Source organism: Pan paniscus, chromosome 4 (assembly GCF_029289425.2).
Source record: "Pan paniscus chromosome 4, NHGRI_mPanPan1-v2.0_pri, whole genome shotgun sequence".
NCBI lineage: Eukaryota > Metazoa > Chordata > Mammalia > Primates > Hominidae > Pan > Pan paniscus.
This window is the reverse complement of record NC_073253.2, coordinates 124,941,917-124,963,612: the sequence shown is the minus strand read 5'-3', so window position 1 is coordinate 124,963,612 and position 21,696 is coordinate 124,941,917. Positions and strand designations below refer to the sequence as shown.

The 21,696-nt window shown below is 34.4% G+C and overlaps 1 protein-coding gene across 3 annotated transcripts in view; it reads right to left on the bottom strand.

The window, feature by feature from the left end:
- Nucleotides 1-21,696, bottom strand: part of ADAMTS19 (ADAM metallopeptidase with thrombospondin type 1 motif 19) — a 280,545-nt gene that overhangs the window by 85,267 nt on the left and 173,582 nt on the right. For all 3 annotated transcript variants that reach the window (XM_014344971.5, XM_024928919.4, XM_024928920.4), the window contains 4 exons: nt 12,577-12,678; nt 6,963-7,093; nt 5,893-6,065; nt 428-555 (listed from right to left, as the gene is read on the bottom strand). In XM_014344971.5, coding sequence (XP_014200457.4) covers nt 428-555; nt 5,893-6,065; nt 6,963-7,093; nt 12,577-12,678 — 534 coding nt within the window. The remainder of the gene's footprint in view (nt 1-427; nt 556-5,892; nt 6,066-6,962; nt 7,094-12,576; nt 12,679-21,696) is intronic.

The window sequence follows — 21,696 nt, the reverse complement described above, 5'->3', positions numbered from 1 at the left end:
AAGTATATTGATGATACTTGAATATGAGTTATAAGGTCAATTTTATTGATTTTTGACTCATGGCTCAGTCTTAGACACAAAGCATGGAGAACTAGAGTGCTTGAATTTTTGGTCTGAAATATTTTGACATAAAATGTCCAAAGTGCTCCAATTTTAAACCTGTAATATATATATTACACAATCAAAATCTCAGATTCTTTCAGTTAGAATAGATTTTATGGAGTACCAAGTCAAACCCATTATTACACAGATGGAAAAATGAGGTTTCAAAGTAAATCAGACTTGCTCAAGGTCACAGTCAAGGCAGGACTATAGCAACATCTTTTGAATCTAAGTCCAAAGCTTTCCACCATGCTGTGAAGCTGCTCAGTGGTCCCACAATTTTCCTTCAACATATAAATTCTTTTTTTTTTTTGGAATGTCTTACCTGGCACCTGCCATTTGCACAGATATCTAATCCCTGATAGCCACAAGAAGTTCCATCCATCACTTTTTCTGATAGAAGAATAGGCTGTTCTTTTCCAACAGGAGAGCAAAACAAGGCACATGGTTTTTCTACATACAGAGTGGATAAAAAGAAATGAGAAAAAGTTACTCCATAAATATTTTTATCTTAAGCTTCATTTTTAAGAATCGTTATTGAGTAAAAAATATAATTCAATGCTAATTAAGCAATGTAATATTAGAGTAGATAACATTAGAAGATTTCTATGTGCAATAAATTAGGTGCCTGGAGATGTTTAATGAATATTAATCTTCTAAGAAATCTGGCTTCAAATTACCTTAAAATGTATCATTTGTTATTTTATGGCAGAACATATCTAGCACACACAATCCAGACCTCCTCCCTGAATAATATTGGCACACCCCAATTTTATGCTCATATTTTTTTTTGAAATTATATCCTCTTCATCTTTAGTAGACACCAGGATTCTACCTGTCTTTAAGTCCTGGTTAAGATTTACTTCATGCTTGAATTATTTATTGACGTCTTACTTCTAAATTTCAATGCGCTAGTATTTATTTCTATATAGTTGACATTTTCTAATTGAAAAAATGTCTAAAGGGAGAAAGAAGAGCCTCTAAGATGAGAATTCTCATGAAATTTTCTGTTACTAGGATTGTAGTAAGAATTGCATTTGTAAAAAAACATTTCTGTTACTAGGATTGTTACTACAATGCAACAGAAATATTGTTTTGAAATGCAATACCATCCCATGAGAGCATCCATAGTTACGCGCAACTGCTGATGTGCTAGTGAGAACTCTGTCCCCTTCACCACTTACGCAGAAACCATGTCGTTGTGTACGATATCTAGGTTGAGAACTTTTATTCCAGGTAAATAATTCCTAAGCAGCTGCGAGTCTTCTTTGTGCATCATTGAGCAATCAGATAGGATGTTTGGGGTTAAAACACTTGCCTTTTAGGCTCAGAAAGTGGCACGATATTTTTAAAGTGCTATGTCCATTTAGAAGCCTTCTACAGAGGAGCTGCAGTATTTGGTAACACTAGTAATACTATTATCCAAATCTGAAACGTCAGAGCAATTTCCATGCTACATTACTACTCTATTGGCTTGATGCCAGTCAGGTCCTATATTGTTTATTAAGCTTATATAAATAGAATGGAAAAAAGTTTACAGTCTCTGACACTGATCTTCCCTTATGTCTTCAGTAAAGTTCCACGTATGCTGATGGGATTCTATAAATACCAAATAACAGCCAGAGGCATGGAACAGGGTATCACTTTGCAAAGAGAAGACAGACAGTTAAATGAGCCTTCAGAAGTGAACATTTCAAACAGTTTTCACATGTGGCTTCTGACTACTGCTCTCAACAATTTTGGGGAGTTGGAACATGGCCTTTAATGTGCATGGTTTTGAAATTTTCCTTTAAGATGCCATTATAAGCCGCAATAAAGCATTTCAGTGTGCTCTCACACCTCAAAGTAGGTTATGTTTATTCAATGACTGCTTACTATGTCATATCTTTGAACTTAAAAACAGCTGCTATAATTGCAACACTTTAAAAGTGGTATATATAATGCTCTTTCTGGAGTTTTCATTGAAGAGAAGAGCAAACCAGATATATGAATAAATAATATTGAAAGGAGTTAGTCTCCTAGAAAATTCCATTCATATTCCAAGCAAAAATTCAGATAAAAATCTTTTTATTTCTCCTTTTAAAACATATTGCCAACACACTCTGCTGAATTTAGCTGTACAGATGACATAAACATTTGATACTACTCTTCATTTCTGGAGTATACCCTCAAGGCTGTGACATTGTAGTGATCCATGTAACATGCCATACTTGGCAGGCAGGTTCTGTCTTGATTTAAGAGACCAAATGTTTCCAAGATATGCATTAGACATGGGTTTCAGCCAAATTTTGGCACACACAAAGTATGTGAAATACCTGAATGTTGAAGCCATGCATGTCTTTTCTCTAAAAATAAATGTTCACTGCTGCATTGCTACCCCACATTTAATTCTCCTAGGCAGGGATTCATGTATTATATAACAGATACAGCCACTTGTATTTTAAGGTGTCACATGTTTTTAAAAGAATTGTGTATTTCCATTTCTTCCATAGCGCTATAATACATGTAGGCTAGTGACTGTTGTATATTTTATTTGAAATGCAGACTGATGAGTTTGATTGATACGTGTTGCAAAATCATCACAAATGGTAACCTGCTGATTATACAAATAGCTATTGTGGATTATTTTGATGATATACATCACTTTGTAAGAGTCAGAAGTTCCTTTAATTGTGATTTCTAACAGCTTTAGTGTTTTAAATTCATGCCCATCCAACTCTGATTTTTTTTTTAATTTGGAGAACACCTATTTTCTATCTCTTATTTCACACATAAGTAAATGGGTTTCAAATAAACTTGACATTATTAACTGTCACAGCCAGTTGGAAGTAGAGACAGGATTAACATTCAAATAATCAGGAAATTTTCATGATGTGAACAGTCATATTGATTATATTTTTACAATAAAAAGTTACTGGCTATGTATTCAAATTTATTTAACAAATATTCATTGGACACTTAATATACAGTAGATGATACACTAGGGACAGACATTAGAGGGAATGCAGACACAATAAAATGTGCTATTACAGGTTGTGTGTGTGGTACTTGGAAGGGACACATAATTTGGAGGATCAGAGGGATTCTTTCTTCCTAGAGGAACTGACATACACTGAACCCCAAAATCAGCAGAAGTGCTCAAGGTAAATAAATAAAGAACAATGTCAAAGCTTGAGAAGGAAAGCCTATTATGTCAAAACCCAGCTGGTATAAAGGCCCAAAAATAAGACAGCAGATGTATCTAAGGGGTGGAATGGAAGTCAGCCTGGCCATATAGGATTCTATAAAAGAGAATGATGGAAATGAGGCAGGAGAAGTTAAAGGGGGCAGGACACAGAAATATCCTTATAAATCAGGTGATCAAGTTTGCAACTGAAAAGCAAGTGTTACCTTCAATGATATGGGACACACTAAAGAGGATCAAATGGACATGAATAGGAAGGGTTATGATCATGAGTTTGGTCTTAAACCTGCAGATATCCAATTAGATATATCAACAAGGGAGTTGTACATACAAGTTTGGAGCTCAAATGGAAAATCTAGTTGAAGACGTAAACTCATATATTATTTGCATATTTGAAGTCATGGGAATAGATAATATCACCTAAAAAGAAAATGCACAGTGAAAACAGAATAGCGTTTGAAGTAGGCAGAAGGAGAACATACCAGAGATGTAGTAGGAAAGCTGGGTAGGTGTTAACAACACAGAAACCAAGCAGGGCACACGAGTGTTCCAAGAACCATGGGGGTGGGCAGCCACCTTAATGTATTTAAGAGTCAACTAAGAAGAGGATGGGAAACTATTTATTAGGTTTTGTTTCCACGAGACTCCTGGATGACATTAGAAAGACTTGTTTTGGTGGAATCCAGATTGAAGGGAAAAAAACAAAGGGCTGGGATATAGGCAGGTCTTTTGAGAAGGGTGGTTGTGAGGAGAGAAACATGTAGGTGCACCAGCTCAAGATGGCTATGATCTTGAGGGGAAGTTTTTATGTTTTAGTGGGAGAGTCTTAAATATTTTAAAAAATTAAATGTGAATGATCCAAAACAGAGAAGATTGACTATATGAGAGAAAGTGGGGGTAATCAATAAGATAGCTGAAAGAGGAAGATGGGGATGGCATCAAGGCCACAACAGGAGGGATTCGCCTTGGAAAGGAGGAATTAAAATTCTGCCATATAGCAGAAAGCAGATGAAGTATCCTACATTAGGCTAATGTGTCTTGATAGCAGAAAATAAAGAGGTAATCTAGTGGCTGCTATATTTCCCCCCACCACCACTAGTAGTGGAATAATCTGCCCCATTGTTTGGCTGTTTCCATTAGTGCTTGTATGTAGGTGCTACTGTGAGAAAAGGGTTTCATCAGATGGTGGCACTGAAATGGACAGGCAATGGAGTTTAGGTTATTGAGAAGAGTGTAATTGGAATGATGGAAAGCAAAGTTCAAATTGACTAAGGGGAGAAAAGAGAGACTAGTGGCATCATAACCAATGAAATCAGATAATCTGTCACCACTTTTGGTAGCTGCAACTCAGCCCACACCCACAGCCCACTCACCATGGGCAAGTATTATCATTTTTTTTTTTCTTTGAGACAGGGTCTCACTCTGTCACCCAGGCTAGAGTAAAGTGGCACCATCTTGGCTTACTGTAACCTCTGCCTCCCGGGCTCGCCTCAGCCTCCTGAGTGGCTGGGACTACAGGCACATGCCACAACACCCCGCTAATTTTTTTTTCTGTATTTTTGGTAGAGACAGGGTTTTGCCATCTTGCCCAGGCTGGTTACAAACTCTTGAGCTCAAGAAATCTGTTTGCCTTGGCCTCCCAAAATGGTGAGATTACAGGTGTGAGCCACCTTGCTTGGCATATCATTCTTAACTAATAAGGCAGCATACAATTTTCTTAAAATTCTTATTTTGAAATAATTAAATATTTAGAATAACTTGCAGAAATAGTACAGAGAGTTCCCACATACTTTTCATTCAGTTTCTCCCCATGGTTATACCTGAGCAACTATAGAACTACAGCAAACCCAGGAAACTGGCATTGGTACCTGTGTGTGTATAGCTGTATGCCATTTTATCACATTTGTAGATTTGTGCAACCACTGCCGCAATCAAGGTCTGAAACTATTCATTAGCACAAAGATCTTCCTCATTCTATCCCTTTATAGTAATACCCATCCCTCTCCCCACCACCATCCCTAATCCCTGGCAACCACTAATTTGTATGAATTTGTTTTCCATCTCTATAATTTTATAATTTCAAGAATATTATCACATGAAATCACATAACATGGGACCTTTTGAGATTGGCATTTTTCACTCAGCATAATGCTCTGAGATCTATCAGGTTGTTGCATGTATTAATAGTTTGCTCCTCTTTAGTGCTGAGGAGTATTCCATCCCTCAGGAGTATGATTTCTGTATTGTTACTATATGTTTAGTTATTTACAAAACTGTCAAACTATATTTTCCAAAGTGGCTGCACGATTTTACAATCCCACCAAGCAATGCCTGAGAGATCCAGTTTCTCCTTATCCTCACTAGCAGTTAGTGTTGTCACTGCTTTTTATTTTAGTTGTTCTAATAGGTATGGGGTAACAGCTCCTCATATTTTTAAAATATATTTTTGTCAGTGCTTGTGGTTATTATATGTCCATACAGGTAGAAAAAATTAAAGTTCAGAAATATTTTGAAGATAATAGGTAAAATAATCTGACTATTGTAAAAACACTTGGCAAACCTAGAAATCTAGTTAACAAAGATGGTGGTGATCTGGTTGGTCATACCTTCATCCAGGACAGCTTGCCACTGAAGTACATGCTTTGGGGAGGAAGTTCTAACACTATAGGCCTGACATTGCCAGTCTCTGAATCCAGGCAAACCTGCAGGACAAGGTGGATTCTCACATATTCTGTATTGTTTTCTGGGACCATTACAATCCCTTGCTTCAGAACCTAGCCTAGAAAAGAAAGTACAAATAATCAATTTTACGTTTTTTATGTTAACTACCTAGGTTTTAAATTTAAAGCCATTATATTAATAATATATAACCCCTTATATTTACTTTTGAAAACTTGGACACATTAAATGATAGTAGTAGCAAATTCATATATTTATTTCTTTAACTATATATATTTTCTAATCCTTGATCAATATACCTTCCAAAATACATGAGGAATAAAATCCCACTTGCCATGAAAATGATACATTAAAGGGCAGAAACTGAAGGGAAAATAGAAAGCCTTCAAATGCACATTAAGAAATTTGGTTCTTAGAATTATTAAGGAGGTGTTTTTATATAAATTCATATAAATTCTTTAAGATTGCATGTGACCTCTACACCAATAGAGTTTAAAGCTCACAAGCTGGAATGACTTTCTCACACTTTGCTAGAATTCCTCTAGGAATAATGGGGTTGAACAAGCTGGTCCCATAATAATTCCTGTCTGTACCTGTGCTTAGCATGTTTCTGTTTTTCGTTAGTCTTAGCTTTTGCTGTCATTAATTTTGTTCTCATTCTCTTTCTTATCATCCTTCTGCTCTTCTCCCAGTTCCTGTAAATGTTCACATAATTTTTCTAATACACATCTTCCTGTTTATTGAAATATAATATTTTATAGATTTACTCAAGAAATAACCTTTTATAGCTTTCATTACTTATTCTTAGAAGGGTTGGTCTTTATTTTCTTCTTAAAGGCAGTTTTTATATAAAATAAATAATTTGAAGGACTTTTCTGTTTTCCAACGTGAGTAGAGTTTGAGGAGCTTCTTTTGCTTTCCAACATGCTTTATCAGTAAAACCTTTGCATTCCAAAATTGAAAAGTGCCCTCCCCCAACCAGGAACTTTGAGTTTACCCAGGACATTTGCGCTCTCGACTGCTGATCCCAGCACTGCAGGTTCGGCTACAAGGACTCCACAGGCTCCACTCTCCGGCGAGATGTTCAGGTGCTGAGGTCCTGCTGGTACATTCTCCAGCCTTACACCACTATTCCAAAAGTTATGTCTTAGGTGAACAAATCAGGGCACAACTGAAAATCATTCGCTGGCCTATAATGTCACTGGAATTGCAATTAAATCAGGTCTACTAGAGCCACAAACATGGGGAATTAGGAAAGACCAAAAATAAGTTGGCACTTGTTTTTTGTCATAGTAATATAATTGCCCAGTTCTCACAGATACAGTCTTGTTGGGAAAGCAGTGTGCAGATATTTGTTACTATAGCCCTAAGAATTCAGTTCTTGTGATGGAGACAGGGTAAAGATTATGGGTAGGGAATCTGAGGTTGCACAACCAGGAAAGAAAATCCAATGCATTTAAGAAACCGATAATAATTTAAAAGGGACAAAAAAATCAGAGTAATATATAAGAATGGAAACAAGAAATAAATGTCCTACATCAAAGCAGACATTTTTAGCAAATTTAGTAATTTTCATATGAAATGTCAGTGACTCAGGGTACTTTTTTAACTTGTAGTTTTTTAAAAGTACTGTTTGATTTTAGCACTTTCCTTTATGCTTTTTTTTTTTTTTTTCTGAAAGAATTCCCATCAAGTTCAAACATTAACATTATAGCAAGTTGGTTTGAAAGATGTGGGCAATTAGATGCTGAAATTCTGTTATTTCATGCCAATTATTTTATACTTTACTTGGTATCTATTAACTGGTAAAGATAACTGGAATAAGAGAAAAAAGTGTAGTCATTCTCTTTTTTATTTTTATTTTATTTTTTCATTAATTGAAAACAAAAGCAATGAGAGAGATTGCTGATGGTCACCCAGGAATGGTTGCTAGAATTTGGGGGACAGGTTATTAAAATTTCTCCTCATTCCTGAAAATCAAATAGATGATGGTCATAGCAAACATGGTAAGAGTAACAAAATCATATTGAGAATAATAAGTAAGATTACAAGCATTTAGATTAGTGATTGTATAACGATGAGGTTGAGTAAGTTGATCCTCCTAGCCCTAAATGAACTTCTACACTTAATGGCAACACAATTTACAAAGGATTTTGAGGAAATTACAGAAATGCTCTGATTCTCAGCTTGCTCATTTCTAAAATGTGAATGATAATCATAGTTACCTAACAGTTTTTTTAGGAATTGAATGAAGCACTAAACACAATGTATAGCCCTTACTAAGGATTTAATAAGGGCTAACTGTAATAATAATAGAGTTATAAGTATCATTATGTTAATCATTTCAGAAATCTAAGCAAAATTCTGTTTATTCTGATATTTATTCATCTGTTTTTAGAATTTACTTGATAATATGTTTTTATTGCTGTTTTTAGAAAAGAAAATTAAGACTATACCATATAGTTTTGTGTGGGCCCTGTTAGTGCTTTACTTTTATAGGCCATAAAATAATTAGTCCCTGTAGATTTTCTCTAATAATGTCAACATTTAAATTCAACCTCTTTTAGATTCAAAAAGTTTTTAATCTAAACTTGAAAAACAAAATAAAGATCAACAACTCAGAGAATATCAATATTCTAAGATTCTCATTAAATAAATTTGGATTTTTGTACAAAGATGCAGTTTAAACATTGGAAAAGGAGAAAGAAACCATGTGAAAACTTCTACATTACTTACTTGTTTTAACGACTTAAAAAAGTTATGCCATTCATGGAAAAAAAAATTCAATGTGAAAGTTGTCAAACTTCAATTGGTCACATTGTTTTAGCCTACTTTAAGGGTGTTTATGTTTCCCAGAGTGCATATCATACCTCCTTGGCCATTTAGCAGCAAGCTGGCATTGAAAGACTGGGCTAGAGTTCATAACAGACTAAAATATTCTGGAAAGCACTGGGACCTAGATTTGTACATCATTTAAACAATGACACATCTGGCTGATGAAGAGAAATGGACACAGAAATGCAAACCTATTTGCATATCCAGATCAGTGAAATTTGAAGAAAGTACAACAGCATAGTATTTAAAGTTTGTCACCTTGCAGATAACCAGATGTCTTGATGAAGCTAGAGGGTACCTGCTTTTGTGTCTTCTATATGGTTCTGTGCTTCAACAATGAGGAAAGTGTTAAATGTTTTGTTTAAACTATTATACAATATGTTATATAAGATTATATGTAAAATAATCCTAATGATGCTTTCCATAAATATCATTAGGGATATTATGGAGAGCAGCATGATTTGTTTCATACAACGTTTGCATTTTTTAGCCTCAAAAAAGAAGTTATGTATTATTGAAAACACTAAAAAATTGTCTTATCTACTAATTCAATCTGATTTATAAAAGTACTAAGGGATTATGTAATATAGACCACCTGGGGACAGTGCATGACCCAACACACTAATTATAGTTCTATACTCCTAAATTTTTATGTGGACATGTGTAGGAAGTTCATGAAAACACACAATTGACAGGGGTCTGTGAAGATGTCAAAGGAGCCTGATCAGTCTCTGATCAAATCTTGTACATATATTGTGGAAGAGAGAAGAGGAGGAAGGCGGGGAAAAAGCTGTGTACATATGCACATTGTGACTGTTAGGATATTACAGTCTTCATTGTTTCCAATAATAAATTATGATGGTAATTTCAAGATTCTCAATTTGGGAAAATAAATAACTAAAATATATTACATAGAATCCTTCCAAACAGTCTAAGGTTCTAGTAAATTGGTATTTAATGTCTCTTTCTGCTCTTTTCATTTCTAGTAAGTATTGTAAGTAAAATACATACATTTATTATTTTTGAATAAATCATTTGCCCACTACTTAATCTCTTTGAAATGTAAATGCCAACACATTGATATTTGTATTGTAAATTGCAAAATATGAAAATTATATAAAAAATATAAAAAGAGAAGAAAACAAGTTGTTTTCAATTTGCATTATGCTGTCCATAAAGAGTATATAAACCTCTTTGTTCAAAATCATTCAGAAGCATAGAATTCTGTAAGCACCTTCTCAGATGTAATTATATACTCTTAGATTAACTAGATTTATACAGTTTGATTAATATCACTAGAGTGTTATCAGTTACAAAACCCCAAGCTTTGTCTCTTGGTTAGCAATGTATTGAGCTTGCAGTGTTTGGTGTGAGGTTGCAAGCATTCAAATATTTTAGCACTACTGCACACAATGGCAGAGTGTTGGAAGCTATTTTCACGATGGCTTCTAAAAGAGCTGAAACAGATGAATATTTGAAGAAGCCCACATGGCCTGGAAAACTGAGAGGTTCATTAGTTATTTTAATATACAAACCATTACAGAACCTCTAAGAGAGTTATCATTAACACAATTATAGGAAAATAAAACTTTTTACTTTTGTTTAGTAATTACAGTTTTAACTGCCAAGTTTACTTTAAAGATTTCAAGATTGCAAATTATGTTTATATATACAAGAGAAAAAATAGCAGAAAAATATTGAAGGTGCCAGATAATAAAAATAAAGATATTTTTATATTGCTAAAAAACTAAAGACAAACGAGCTATGTGATGTTTGAGGGCTCATCGCAGTATGTTTGGTTATCTCTTAATATTACTGCTTTTGTGTTTCAGGGATGATAAAAATGATTGCTGGTGCAAAGTTTTATGATTCAAGCAATAAATTAGCACAATATCAGGAGACTTGCTTGATATACACAGGTTCTTATACTTTTGTGTATATATTTAAAAAATAAAACAGACCCAAATTCTGATGCTTTGTTTAAGCTTATAGGAAATATTTGGCACAGTCTGTAAACAATTAGCTGATATTTCACAGAAATTCCCTCTAAGGAATCATTTTCTTATTGATAATATATAGTGATAAAATATTTCTAGTTTTTTTTCAAAAATAGTTTGGATTTAAACAATTTGTACATTTTTTCTTTTCTAATTAAAGAAATCATAGAAGTAATAAATCACTGCATGCTTATGTCAAACAATCCAGAAATGGCTGCAGAAAAGTTTTATTCACCCATCCCTCTCATTGATGAACTCCCAGCCATCAATCCATCAATTCTACTTCCCTCCCAAGAGGTAACTTCTAATTACACTTTGGAGTTTTGTGTTTATATTTTCTTTTTTTTTCCTTTTTTTTTTTTTTTTGTCTTTGAAACAAGGTCTGGCTCTGTCGCCCAGGCTGGAGTGCAGTGGTGCGGTCTCGGCTCACTGCAACCTCTGCCTTCCGGGCTCAAGCAATCCTTCCACCTCAGCCTTCTGGGTAGCTGGGATTACAGACATGCGCCACCAAGCCTAGCTAATTTTATGAGTTTGAAAATATATACTTGTGTGTGTGTGTGTGTGTGTGCTTTTGTGTGTGTATTCACATCTGTATACACACTGTGTTTTCCTTAAATGTCAAACTGTATTGTAAAGTATCAAAATTTCTGACATGCCTATCAACTAACAGCCATGTCTTATAGATCTCTTCAGGTTAGAACGTATGTATCTCCCTCATTTTTTAACAACTACATTGTGACCATTTGTCTCCTAATGAATATTTTTATTGTTTCTCATTTCTCACCATTACAAACTGCATCCTTGCCTAAGCATCTGTGTGTGCATGTGTGAGTGTGTGTAGGTGCGTCTGTGTGTGTACTTTCTTAAGACGAATTTCTAGAAGTTGAATAGCTTCATTTCTGTCCATTTTTCAAATGGATATGTTTTTAAAATAAAACTCCACCTAATTTCATGTTTTCTTCAAGTATTTCACCATAAGAAATCTATAGGTTCTTTACGTTGCTATTTATTTTCAAATGTAATACACATTCATGCTCTTCAGAGGCAAGCTTTCTGATCTTAACAATTGAGTACAGTGATAACAATTCTACTTTCCCATCACAGTATGCAAATTAGAAAATTATGTAAACTATTGATCTGTTGTCTTTTGATTATGTTAACCATAATTATTAAATACATGTGAAATCCATCTTCTTCATATTCCTCAAAGGAAAATTAATTTTCAAAAGCAGTTATTTAGATCTGGAAATGTATACTAATAAATTTTTAAAGCCTTATGAAGTACATTAAACTACACAGACAGCCAAATATTTACTAATCTCCAAATGTCAACTGGAATATTTTATGGATGATTACTATATTGACAAGGAAAAAATACTCAGTTGCTCTCCTAAGTCAATTATTTTATACTTGAAAAGATCCATTGGCAATGAGAAATTTTACCATTTATGCTATTATTTGTGCTTAATTTACTTCTGTTTAAAAAGTAAAAAAATTCACATTTTTGCTATATTAATGCATATATATGACTCTCAACATTCTCACAACAAATAAAATAACAACAAATAAAATAAAACCTCACCACATTGATATTAACAAAACAACCATGGATTTTAAAAAGTACAAATGTTAAAACTGATGAAATACTAATATTTTTGTATATACTGATATTATTCCATCAGTGCTAAGATGAATACAAATGTAACTGGCAGAGAAAATGCAAGATTCTCAAGTTTCATCTAGTATGCTCATTAAATTCAGACAACACAAATGACTTACCTTACCAGGGTCACAGTCAGTTCCATCCATTGGTGGGTCTAGCTTGGTTCTGCATTCTTTCTCACCTTCTACCTTGCACCATAATCCTGTGCAAATAACATGCTGAAAACAAAGGCACAATAACTAATAAGCAGAAGATATCACATTTTTTTAAGTGAAGCCAATCATTGTTAAGAAAGCTATTTTGATAGAACAACAAAAATTATTTGAAGAAAAATATGCTTTAGGTAATTAAAATATTAAATCTGTAATTGAAATAGTATAGGGCTCATTTATAGTGATGGGAAGATTGATACATAATGATAGAAAAATCTATTTCATAAAGTTAAATCTTTTAAAACTTCCTTAAATAAAACACATATGGTTATACAAGATGATGTAGATACAAAAGAAAAAAATAAGACAGAAATCATCATTTATATGCTATGACACATGGACCAGGCTGGAAGAATAAGTGTTTGTTTTTGTGTTATAAATTCAGTGTCTGCTGCCCTAAAGTCTATTCCCACTTATGCTCTGCTTTTATGCTTAAATGCCATGGTTAGTACTTTATTAATTCATTATATAGTCTTGACCCCTGACACAATATAGTCTTAGTGTGTATGTTTCTGTATATTGTTATCAGTACTTTTTACTTCAGTATGAAGGATTTTTACATTTTCAGAACACAATGAAATTTTTTCTACGGAAATGTTAAAGGGAATAAAAAATACTTGGATAAGGCAGCTGAAACATGGCAACAATAAGCAAAGATAACTCTGAGGAAATGTAAAAGAAAAATTGTCAAAAACCTTAGACAGCTATAATTGTGGTCAGCTCAGAGACATAGATATGAAGAGGCCAACACACATATTAATAAAGACTTTCTATTTCTGTAAGGTGGTTGACATTTTTTAGACTCACACATATTGTTAACAATTGTGCAGAAATATGAAATCCATAAAGGACATTTAAAAGTGACTTAAAAATTTAGCTGAGTGTGGTGGTACACACCCATAATCCCAGCTACTCAGGAGGCTGAGGCATGAGAATTGCTTGAACCCGGGAGGCAGAGGTTGCAGTGAGCTGAGACAGTGCCACAGCACTCCAGTCTGGGTGACAGGGTGAGACTCTGTCTCAAAAAAGAAAAAAAAAAGTGAGTTGAGTATTAAATCTGTAGTGAAGATGACTGTGTTACTACCTATCCAGATACTGGGAGAAGAGAGTGGAGGAGAACAGGTCAATAAAGACAGAACAAGTAGAAATGGGAAAGGCATAGTTATGAAAAGGTGAGCAGACTGGTGCAAAGGGAGTAGGAATATCATGGGGGAGAGTAGTAAAGAACAAGGCTGAAAAGACAGAAGAGCCAGGAAAGACTAGGGACTTTATGTTTGTAGGGAAAAATAAGCTATTTAGCAGTTGACCAGCAGCAGATTGATAAGATAATAGGTTATTTTAGGAAACTTATCTGGTGTTGGTGTTCAAAATAGACTAAAAATCACAGCAAAATTAAAGTCAACTTATGACCCAAATCCATTAGATATATTTGAAGAATATATTTAAATTGTAACAGACCTATTTGAAACATATATTCTTTCAATATATTAATATTTAATTACCCTAATACTTACTTTGTTGCAAATCCCAAAATATTATTTTCCTATACTTTAGATTTCTGAACTGTTTGTAAGCTTTTTTTTAACAACAATTTACTGTATATTTCAAAATATCTAACAGTGAAATTGAAATGTTCCTAACACAAAGAAATGACAGATCCAATGAAATTCAAGTCTATGGAGAGAGTGAGATATATTTAATTTACCTTATTTTCTTTTCCGTGACTTTTTTTCCAGCTTCAAAATATGTCACACAAATATATCTTATTATATTTAGGATATGGTTTAGCTTAACTAGTGTGCTTCTTCTAACTGCCCATAGCATTTACCAAAAATTCACCTAGAAAATTATTGTAAAGAATGCCTATAAATCATATTGCCCCTTTGTAATATTTTAAACTATTGAAAATAGGCAAAGAGTTCAATTGTTTTTCATGTACTTTTGTGGAGACATTTAAGAGTATTTCAATTAGCAGATGTCTAACCTGAGCATTTTTGATTCTAAAAATATTTCACCCATCTAGGAACTTTCTGTCAAGGATGTTTGATAATTATGGGGTCAAATGTTGATTTTTCTTTAGAAGAAAATTCAAAGAAGAATTTTTCTTTACTTGCATTTAATAAAACTTAGTTATCTCATAACAATAATTATTTTATTCAAGTTCATTAGTTAACCAATGCATACTGAACTGAAAAAGCAAATCTACACTGTAGTTTTGGAATAATGCTTGCTTGTTGAACGTTGTTGGTGGTCTACATTCTGCCCTTCCACCATTATCTGCTGCTATTTGAAACGGCAGGTACTCTCATTGATTCCCACTTGAGACACTCAGAGCATACAAGCAAACTTGGCAGCTTTTCAAAATAAGCATGGTCACGTAGAATAAAATCTCTCTCAGAGATGTCTTTTACCCTTTCTGTTCTGCAGGTCTAGGGATCTTATGGTAAATAAATTACAGCCTCGGTCTTAAAAATAACTCAGATTTAGAAGTTCAAACCAAAATCCCACAAGTAAGGCAAGAAAATGTTGAAGAAATAGTATGGATAGTTTTCACCTTGAAAAGTGGAATACCTCAGATATGTCACATTAGAGGTACATAACAGCAAGCCCTTTCTAAAGGGCAGAATGGGGCATTACGGGTATTATATTAGAGACAAACGCTGTCCATATGTTACACAGGCAAGAGTCAAATATTTTTTTCAACTTAGTTGCTGAAACCACTTAATAGGTCAGTTAAGAAAATAACTCTATAACTTAAAATGCTTGGCATAGGAATCCACAACAGAGATGCAAAACCCAGCATTTTCTCACAAACTAATAAAAATAATACGATATTCCTTTGTTATGCTTCTATAGTAAAAAGAGTTTATTAAAAGAATATAATATGTACTTGGATGTTTATCTCAAATAGGTTTTTAAATATTACATAAATGTACTATGTATTGAAATGGAAGGTTAATTGTCCTGTACAAATATTATAAAATTTATCTTCAGAGCTAACCTGTGCCCATGCCTTTCTTTACAGCAAATAGTTCCATTAAGATGTTCTGAAATTTATGTTAAAATAAGACAATTTTAACTGTGTATGCATTGAAGTAATAATTAATCCTTGGACATATAACTACCTTCTTTTCCCTGCATTACTCTCTACAATACATTTTCAATAACTTAACAGATTGCAAAGGAAATTCAGATATAAAATAAAATTTTAGAAACATTCTTTTCTAATAACAGAACTTTATTATAATTATTAGAATAGCTTGTGTGTGTGTGTATGTGTGTGTGTGTGAGACAGACAGTACTAAAATAGGAAACAAAGACTCAAAAGGGAAAATAAAGCTGAACTCTAATTCTTTATAAAGACTAATATAATTGAAAATTAAGCAAAAAGAGAAGGCAAAAATAAATACTATTAGGAATAACAAATGAGGGCATAAAAGATAACAGTTCAAACAGAAAATAGACATTATAATTAAGTCTATACCAATACACTTGAAAACTATATGAAACTAAAAATTTACTAAAGTGAAACCAAGAAGAAATAGAAAAGGTGAACAATTCTATAATCACAGAATAGTTAAGCCTGTTAAAAATCTTCCCACAAAAATACACCTGTCCAGAGTCTAACACTCTTTCAAGGAACTTAGATTCTCAACACAGAGAAACTTTCTAGAGAACAGAAAAAGAGAGCATCACTTCTTTTTAACTTTTCCTTTAGGATTAGTGGTACATATGAAGATTTGTGACACAGGTAAACATGTTTCCTAGGGGGTTACTGAACAGATTATTTCATCACCCAGGTATTAAGCCCAGTACCCAATCATTACCTTTTCTGCTCCTTTCCCTCCTCCCACCCTCCCCATTCAAGTAGGCCCCAGGGTCTGTTGTTTCCTTCTCTGTGTTCATAAGTTCATATCATTTAGCACCCACTTGTAAGTGAGAACATGTGGTAGTTGGTTTGTTGTTGTTCTTGTTGTTTTGGAGACAGAGTCTCGCTCTTGTCACCCAGGCTGGAGTGCAGTAGCACAATCATCTTGGCTCAATGCAACATTCACCTCCCGGGTTCAAGCGATTCTCTTGCCTCAGCCACCTAAGTAGCTGGGATCATAGGCACCCGCCACCATGCCCCGCTAATTTTTGTACTTTTAGTAGAGACGGGGTTTCGCCAAGTTGGCCAGGCTGGTCTTGAACTCCTGACCTCAGTTGATCCGCCCGCATCGGCCTCCCAAAGTGCTGGGATTATAGGTGTGAGCCACCGCGCCCGGCATTATTTGGTTTTTTGTTCCCGTGTTAGTTTGCTGAGGATAATAGCCTACAGCTCTATCCATGTTCCTGTACCACTTCTAAAATCTGTGATATCCAAACTAGGAGGGATTTTAAAAGAAAGTAAAAATAGTGATCTACTTCATGTATTAATTTAGAGCTGAGTATGCTAAACAAATTTCAACAGACTGAATCTATCCATGACCAAATTAGGTTTTCTTCCTCAAAATACAGGTAAGTTTGATTTAGGAATTTAATTAATATACTTGGGCACATTAATAACTTAAAATCTATGATTTTTATGTCTGTGGATACGGAATATGTGATGCAATTTAACATTCACTTAAAAATCTTAGCAAACTAGTCATTGAAATTAATTTCTGTATAATTAAAGGGCATCTAAGAAAATCTATAGCAAATATCATGTCAAATATGGCAAGTTTTCTTTTCACATTAGGCACATGGCAAAGATGACATCTTGACATCAGTGTAAGGAAGTGAATTTATGATATATTCAAAGAGGCAAAAAAGAGAAAAAAAAATCTGTCAATCTACACTCCTGAACTCAGCTAAAATTTTATTCAGGTTTGAAGGTTAAAAAAAGGCCCTTTCAATGAAACAAACACTGAGTGTTTACCTTCTATAGATCTGCCCCAAAGTTGCTTCTAAATGATGTTCTTTAAGAAAAAGAAATAAGACTTTATAAGAAAGGACTGAAAAGCAGTGGTAAGCAAATAGACTGATAAAAATGAGGATAAATCTTAATAAACATTGACTACATAATGTAACACTTATTGGATTTAAACATTAATTATAAACCTTCTTTTAGTGGGAAGAAATGCTAGAAATCTAGCTCATTTACATCCTAGAAACTTTATCCTTTAACAGAGGAGATTTGGCCACTGTCCACTGAATAAGTTTGACATTCTCTCTTTCACCTCCTCCACTCCACATACATAGCTACTGGCAGAAGTTGAGTGATAGGCATAGAAAGGGAAATGTAACCCATGGACAGCCAATGCATGAAGCAGCAAGCTGCAAGGGACTCTTTCATGGTTACATCAGGAAGTGTTAAAGAAAGGGAATAAAAATAAATTAAAAGAAAGGAGAACTGTTAATATCTATATAATGGAGGCCCCCAAAGAAAAGAAAACAATAAAAAGAAGGAAGAACCTATTTTAAATTTTTAAAGAAAAATGATACAGAATTAAGATAAAAAGATTCCCCTTCTGGAATGGTGGATTAATTTCTCAAAAAACCAACCCTCTTGTAGGTATCAACTATAAACTGTGAACAGAATACAAAAAACAACTTTCTGAAGTCTCTGGAGAGTGAACCAAGGCAACATACTTTTTGTTTTAAATTTAACTTTTGGCCAAGCATGGTGGCTTGCGCCTATAATCCCAGAACTTTGGGAGGCCAGGGCAGGTGGATTACCTGAGGTCAGGAGTTCGAGACCAGCCTAGCTAACACGGTAATACCTTGTCTCTACTAAAAATACAAAAATTAACCAGACGTGGTGGCAGGCACCTATAATTCCACCTACTCAGGAGGCTGGGGAAAGAGAATTGCTTGAACCTGGGAGCTGGAGGTTGCAGTAAGGTGAGATCATGCCACTGCACTCCAACCTGGGCAGCAGAGCAAGACTCTGTCTCAAATAATAAATAAATAAATAAATTGAACGTTTAAGTTCAGGGGTACATGTGCAGGTTTGTTATACCTGAACTTGTGTCATGGGGGTATGATGTATAGTTTATTTCATCACCTAGGTAGTAAGCCTAGTACCCATTAGATATTTTTCCTGATCCTTTCCCTCCTCCCAGCCTCCACCTTCTAATAGGCTCCAATGTGTGTTGTTCCCCTCTGTGTCCATAAGTTCTTATCATTTAGCTCTCATTTATAAGTGAGAACATGTGGTATTCGGTTTTCTGTTCCTGCATTAGTTTGCTAATAATAATGGCTCCAGTTCCATCCATGTTGCTGCAAAAGACATTATCTCATTTTTTATGGCTGCATAGTATTCCATGATGTATATGTTCCACATTTTCTTTATCCAGTCTATCACTGATGAACATTTAGGTTCATTCCATGTCTTTGCTATTGTGAATAGTGCTGCAGTAAACACATACATGCATGTGTCTTTATAACAGAATAACTGATATTCCTTTGGGTATATACCCATTAATGGGATTACTGGTCAAATGCTATTTCTGTTTTTAGCTCTTTGAGGAATTGCCCCACTGTTTTCCACAATGGTTGAACTAATTTACACTCCCATCAACAGTATATAAGTGTTCCCTTTTCTCCACATCTCATCAGCATCTGTTATTTTTTGACATTTTAATAGTAGCCATTCTGACTAGTGTGAGACAGTATTACATTGTGGTTTTGATTTGCATTTCTCTAGTGATCAGCGATGTTCATATGATTGTTGGCTGCATGTATGTCTTCTTTTGAAGTGTCTGTTAACGTCCTTTGCCCACCTTTTATTGGGGTTGCTTGTTTTTTGCTTGTAAACTTAAGTTTGCTATTGTTGCTGGATATTAGATCTTTGTTAGATGCATAGTTTGCAAAAATTTTCTCCCACTCTGTAGGCTGTCTGTCCACTCTTGGTGGAAACTTGATAGTTTATTTTGCTGTGCACAAGCTCTTTAGTTTAATTAGATCCCATTTCTCTCTCTCTCTCTCTCTTTTCTTTTGCTTTTGTTGCAATTGCTTTTGGAGTCTTTGTCATGAAATCTTTGCTTGTTCCTATGTCCAGAATGGTATTGCCTAGTTTGTCTTCCAGGGTTTTTTACAGTTTTGGGTTTTACATGTAAGTATCTAATCCATCTTGAGTTAATTTTTGTGTATGGCCTAAAAAGGGGCCCAGTTTCAATCTTCTGCATATGGCTAGTAAGTTATCCCAGAGCCATTTATTGAACAGATTTGTCAAAAATCAGATAGTTGTAGGTTTGCAACCTTGTTTCTGGGTTTTCCCTTCTGTTCCATTGGTCTATGTGTCTGTTTTGTCCCAGTATCATGTTGGTTTTAGTACTGTAGCCCTGGAGTATAGTTTGAAGTCAGGTAACATCATGCCTCCAGCTTTGTTCTTTTTGCTTGATTGCCTTGGCTATTTGGGCTTGTTTTTGTTTCTATATGATTTTTAAAATAGGTTTTCTAATTCTGTGATGAATATCAATGGTAGTTTAATAGGAATAGCAGTGAATCTATAAATTGCTTTGGGCAGTATGGCCATTTTAACAATACTGATTCTTCCTATACATAAGCATGGAATGTTTTTCCATTTGTGTCATCTCTGATTACTTTGAGCAGTATTTTCTATTTCTGCATGTAGAGATCTTTCACCTCCCTGATTGGCTGTATTCCTAGGTATTTTATTTTTTGTGCATGGCAATTATGAAAGTGATTGCTTTCAGCAGGCACACTTTTGAGGGAAACCGAAAACACTGGCACAAGGTTAGTTCATCATCTTTGCAGCTTTAACCTGATAGATGCCCACTATTGTGTCCTGACATTAGGTGCCAACTGGAAAAACATATCATCTTATAGACTCATGAAGACAGAAACTGAGGTGGTGAAGGCTGCCATAAACTGAAGGGAGTGTCCTGACATTAGGTGCCAACTGGAAAAACATATCATCTTATAGACTCGTGAAGACAGAAACTGAGGTGGTCAAGGCTGCCATAAACTGAAGGGAGAATTCCAGAGGGAATAGAATTAGAGGAGCTTAAGTCTCCCCTTGGCACCTGACCCATACATACACAACACACACTACAAATAGCACAGATAAGAGAAAAATGAATTGATCTAAGATATGAGCTGCTGCCTACAATAGATGAGACAAAATGTCCAGTTTAAATCTAATTAATATAATTGCCTGTGAAAACAAAAAACAGTCTTTGAAGGAATATAACAGAATCCAGAGCTTCTACAACAGGGGTCAGCAAACTCTTTCTGTAAATTGCCAAATAGTATATATTTTAGGCCTCTTGGCCAGGTGGTCTCTGTTGCAACTATTCAACACTGCCATTGTAGCTGGAGGGCGGCCATAGAAAATAAATGAAAAAATGTGTGTCACTGTGTTCCAGTAAAACTTTAAGCCATAGTTTGCTCATGTTTGCTCTATAATATAACAACAACATTTCTAGTATAGAAGTAAAAATTACTGGCTATGTAGAACAGCAAAATGCAACCCTTTCTTTAAAAATGTAAATAAACAATTCAAACCTGAGATGACACATGTGTTATGATTTTCATAAAATTTGAAACTGACTTTATGAATATACCTAGTGAGGTAACGGAAATTGGCTTGTAATAAATGAAAAGCTATCTCAAGAGAAAAGTTTAAAAAAAGTAAATTGAAACTTTCACTTTAGATGTGAAAAATACAATATGTAAAATTAAAAGTTGACTGAATGGATTTGAGCAGGATGGAAATGATAAAAATTCAGTAAGCTTGAAAATAGTTTAAAGGGAATTACCCACTCTGAAGGAGAAAGGGAAAATATTGAAAAATGTGAAAGATTTACAGAAAGCTGCGAGATTATATCAAAAAAATTAATGTGTGTAACTGTATTCTCAGGAGAGGATGGAGAGGTAGGAAAGTATTTAAAGGAATGATCACTAAAACTTCTTTCCAAATTTGAGAAAAGGCATAGATTTACAAAATCAATAAGTTCAACAATCCTCTAATGGGATAAATATGCAGTAAATTATATGTAGACACATTATAGTCAAGCTTCTGAAAACCAAAGATAA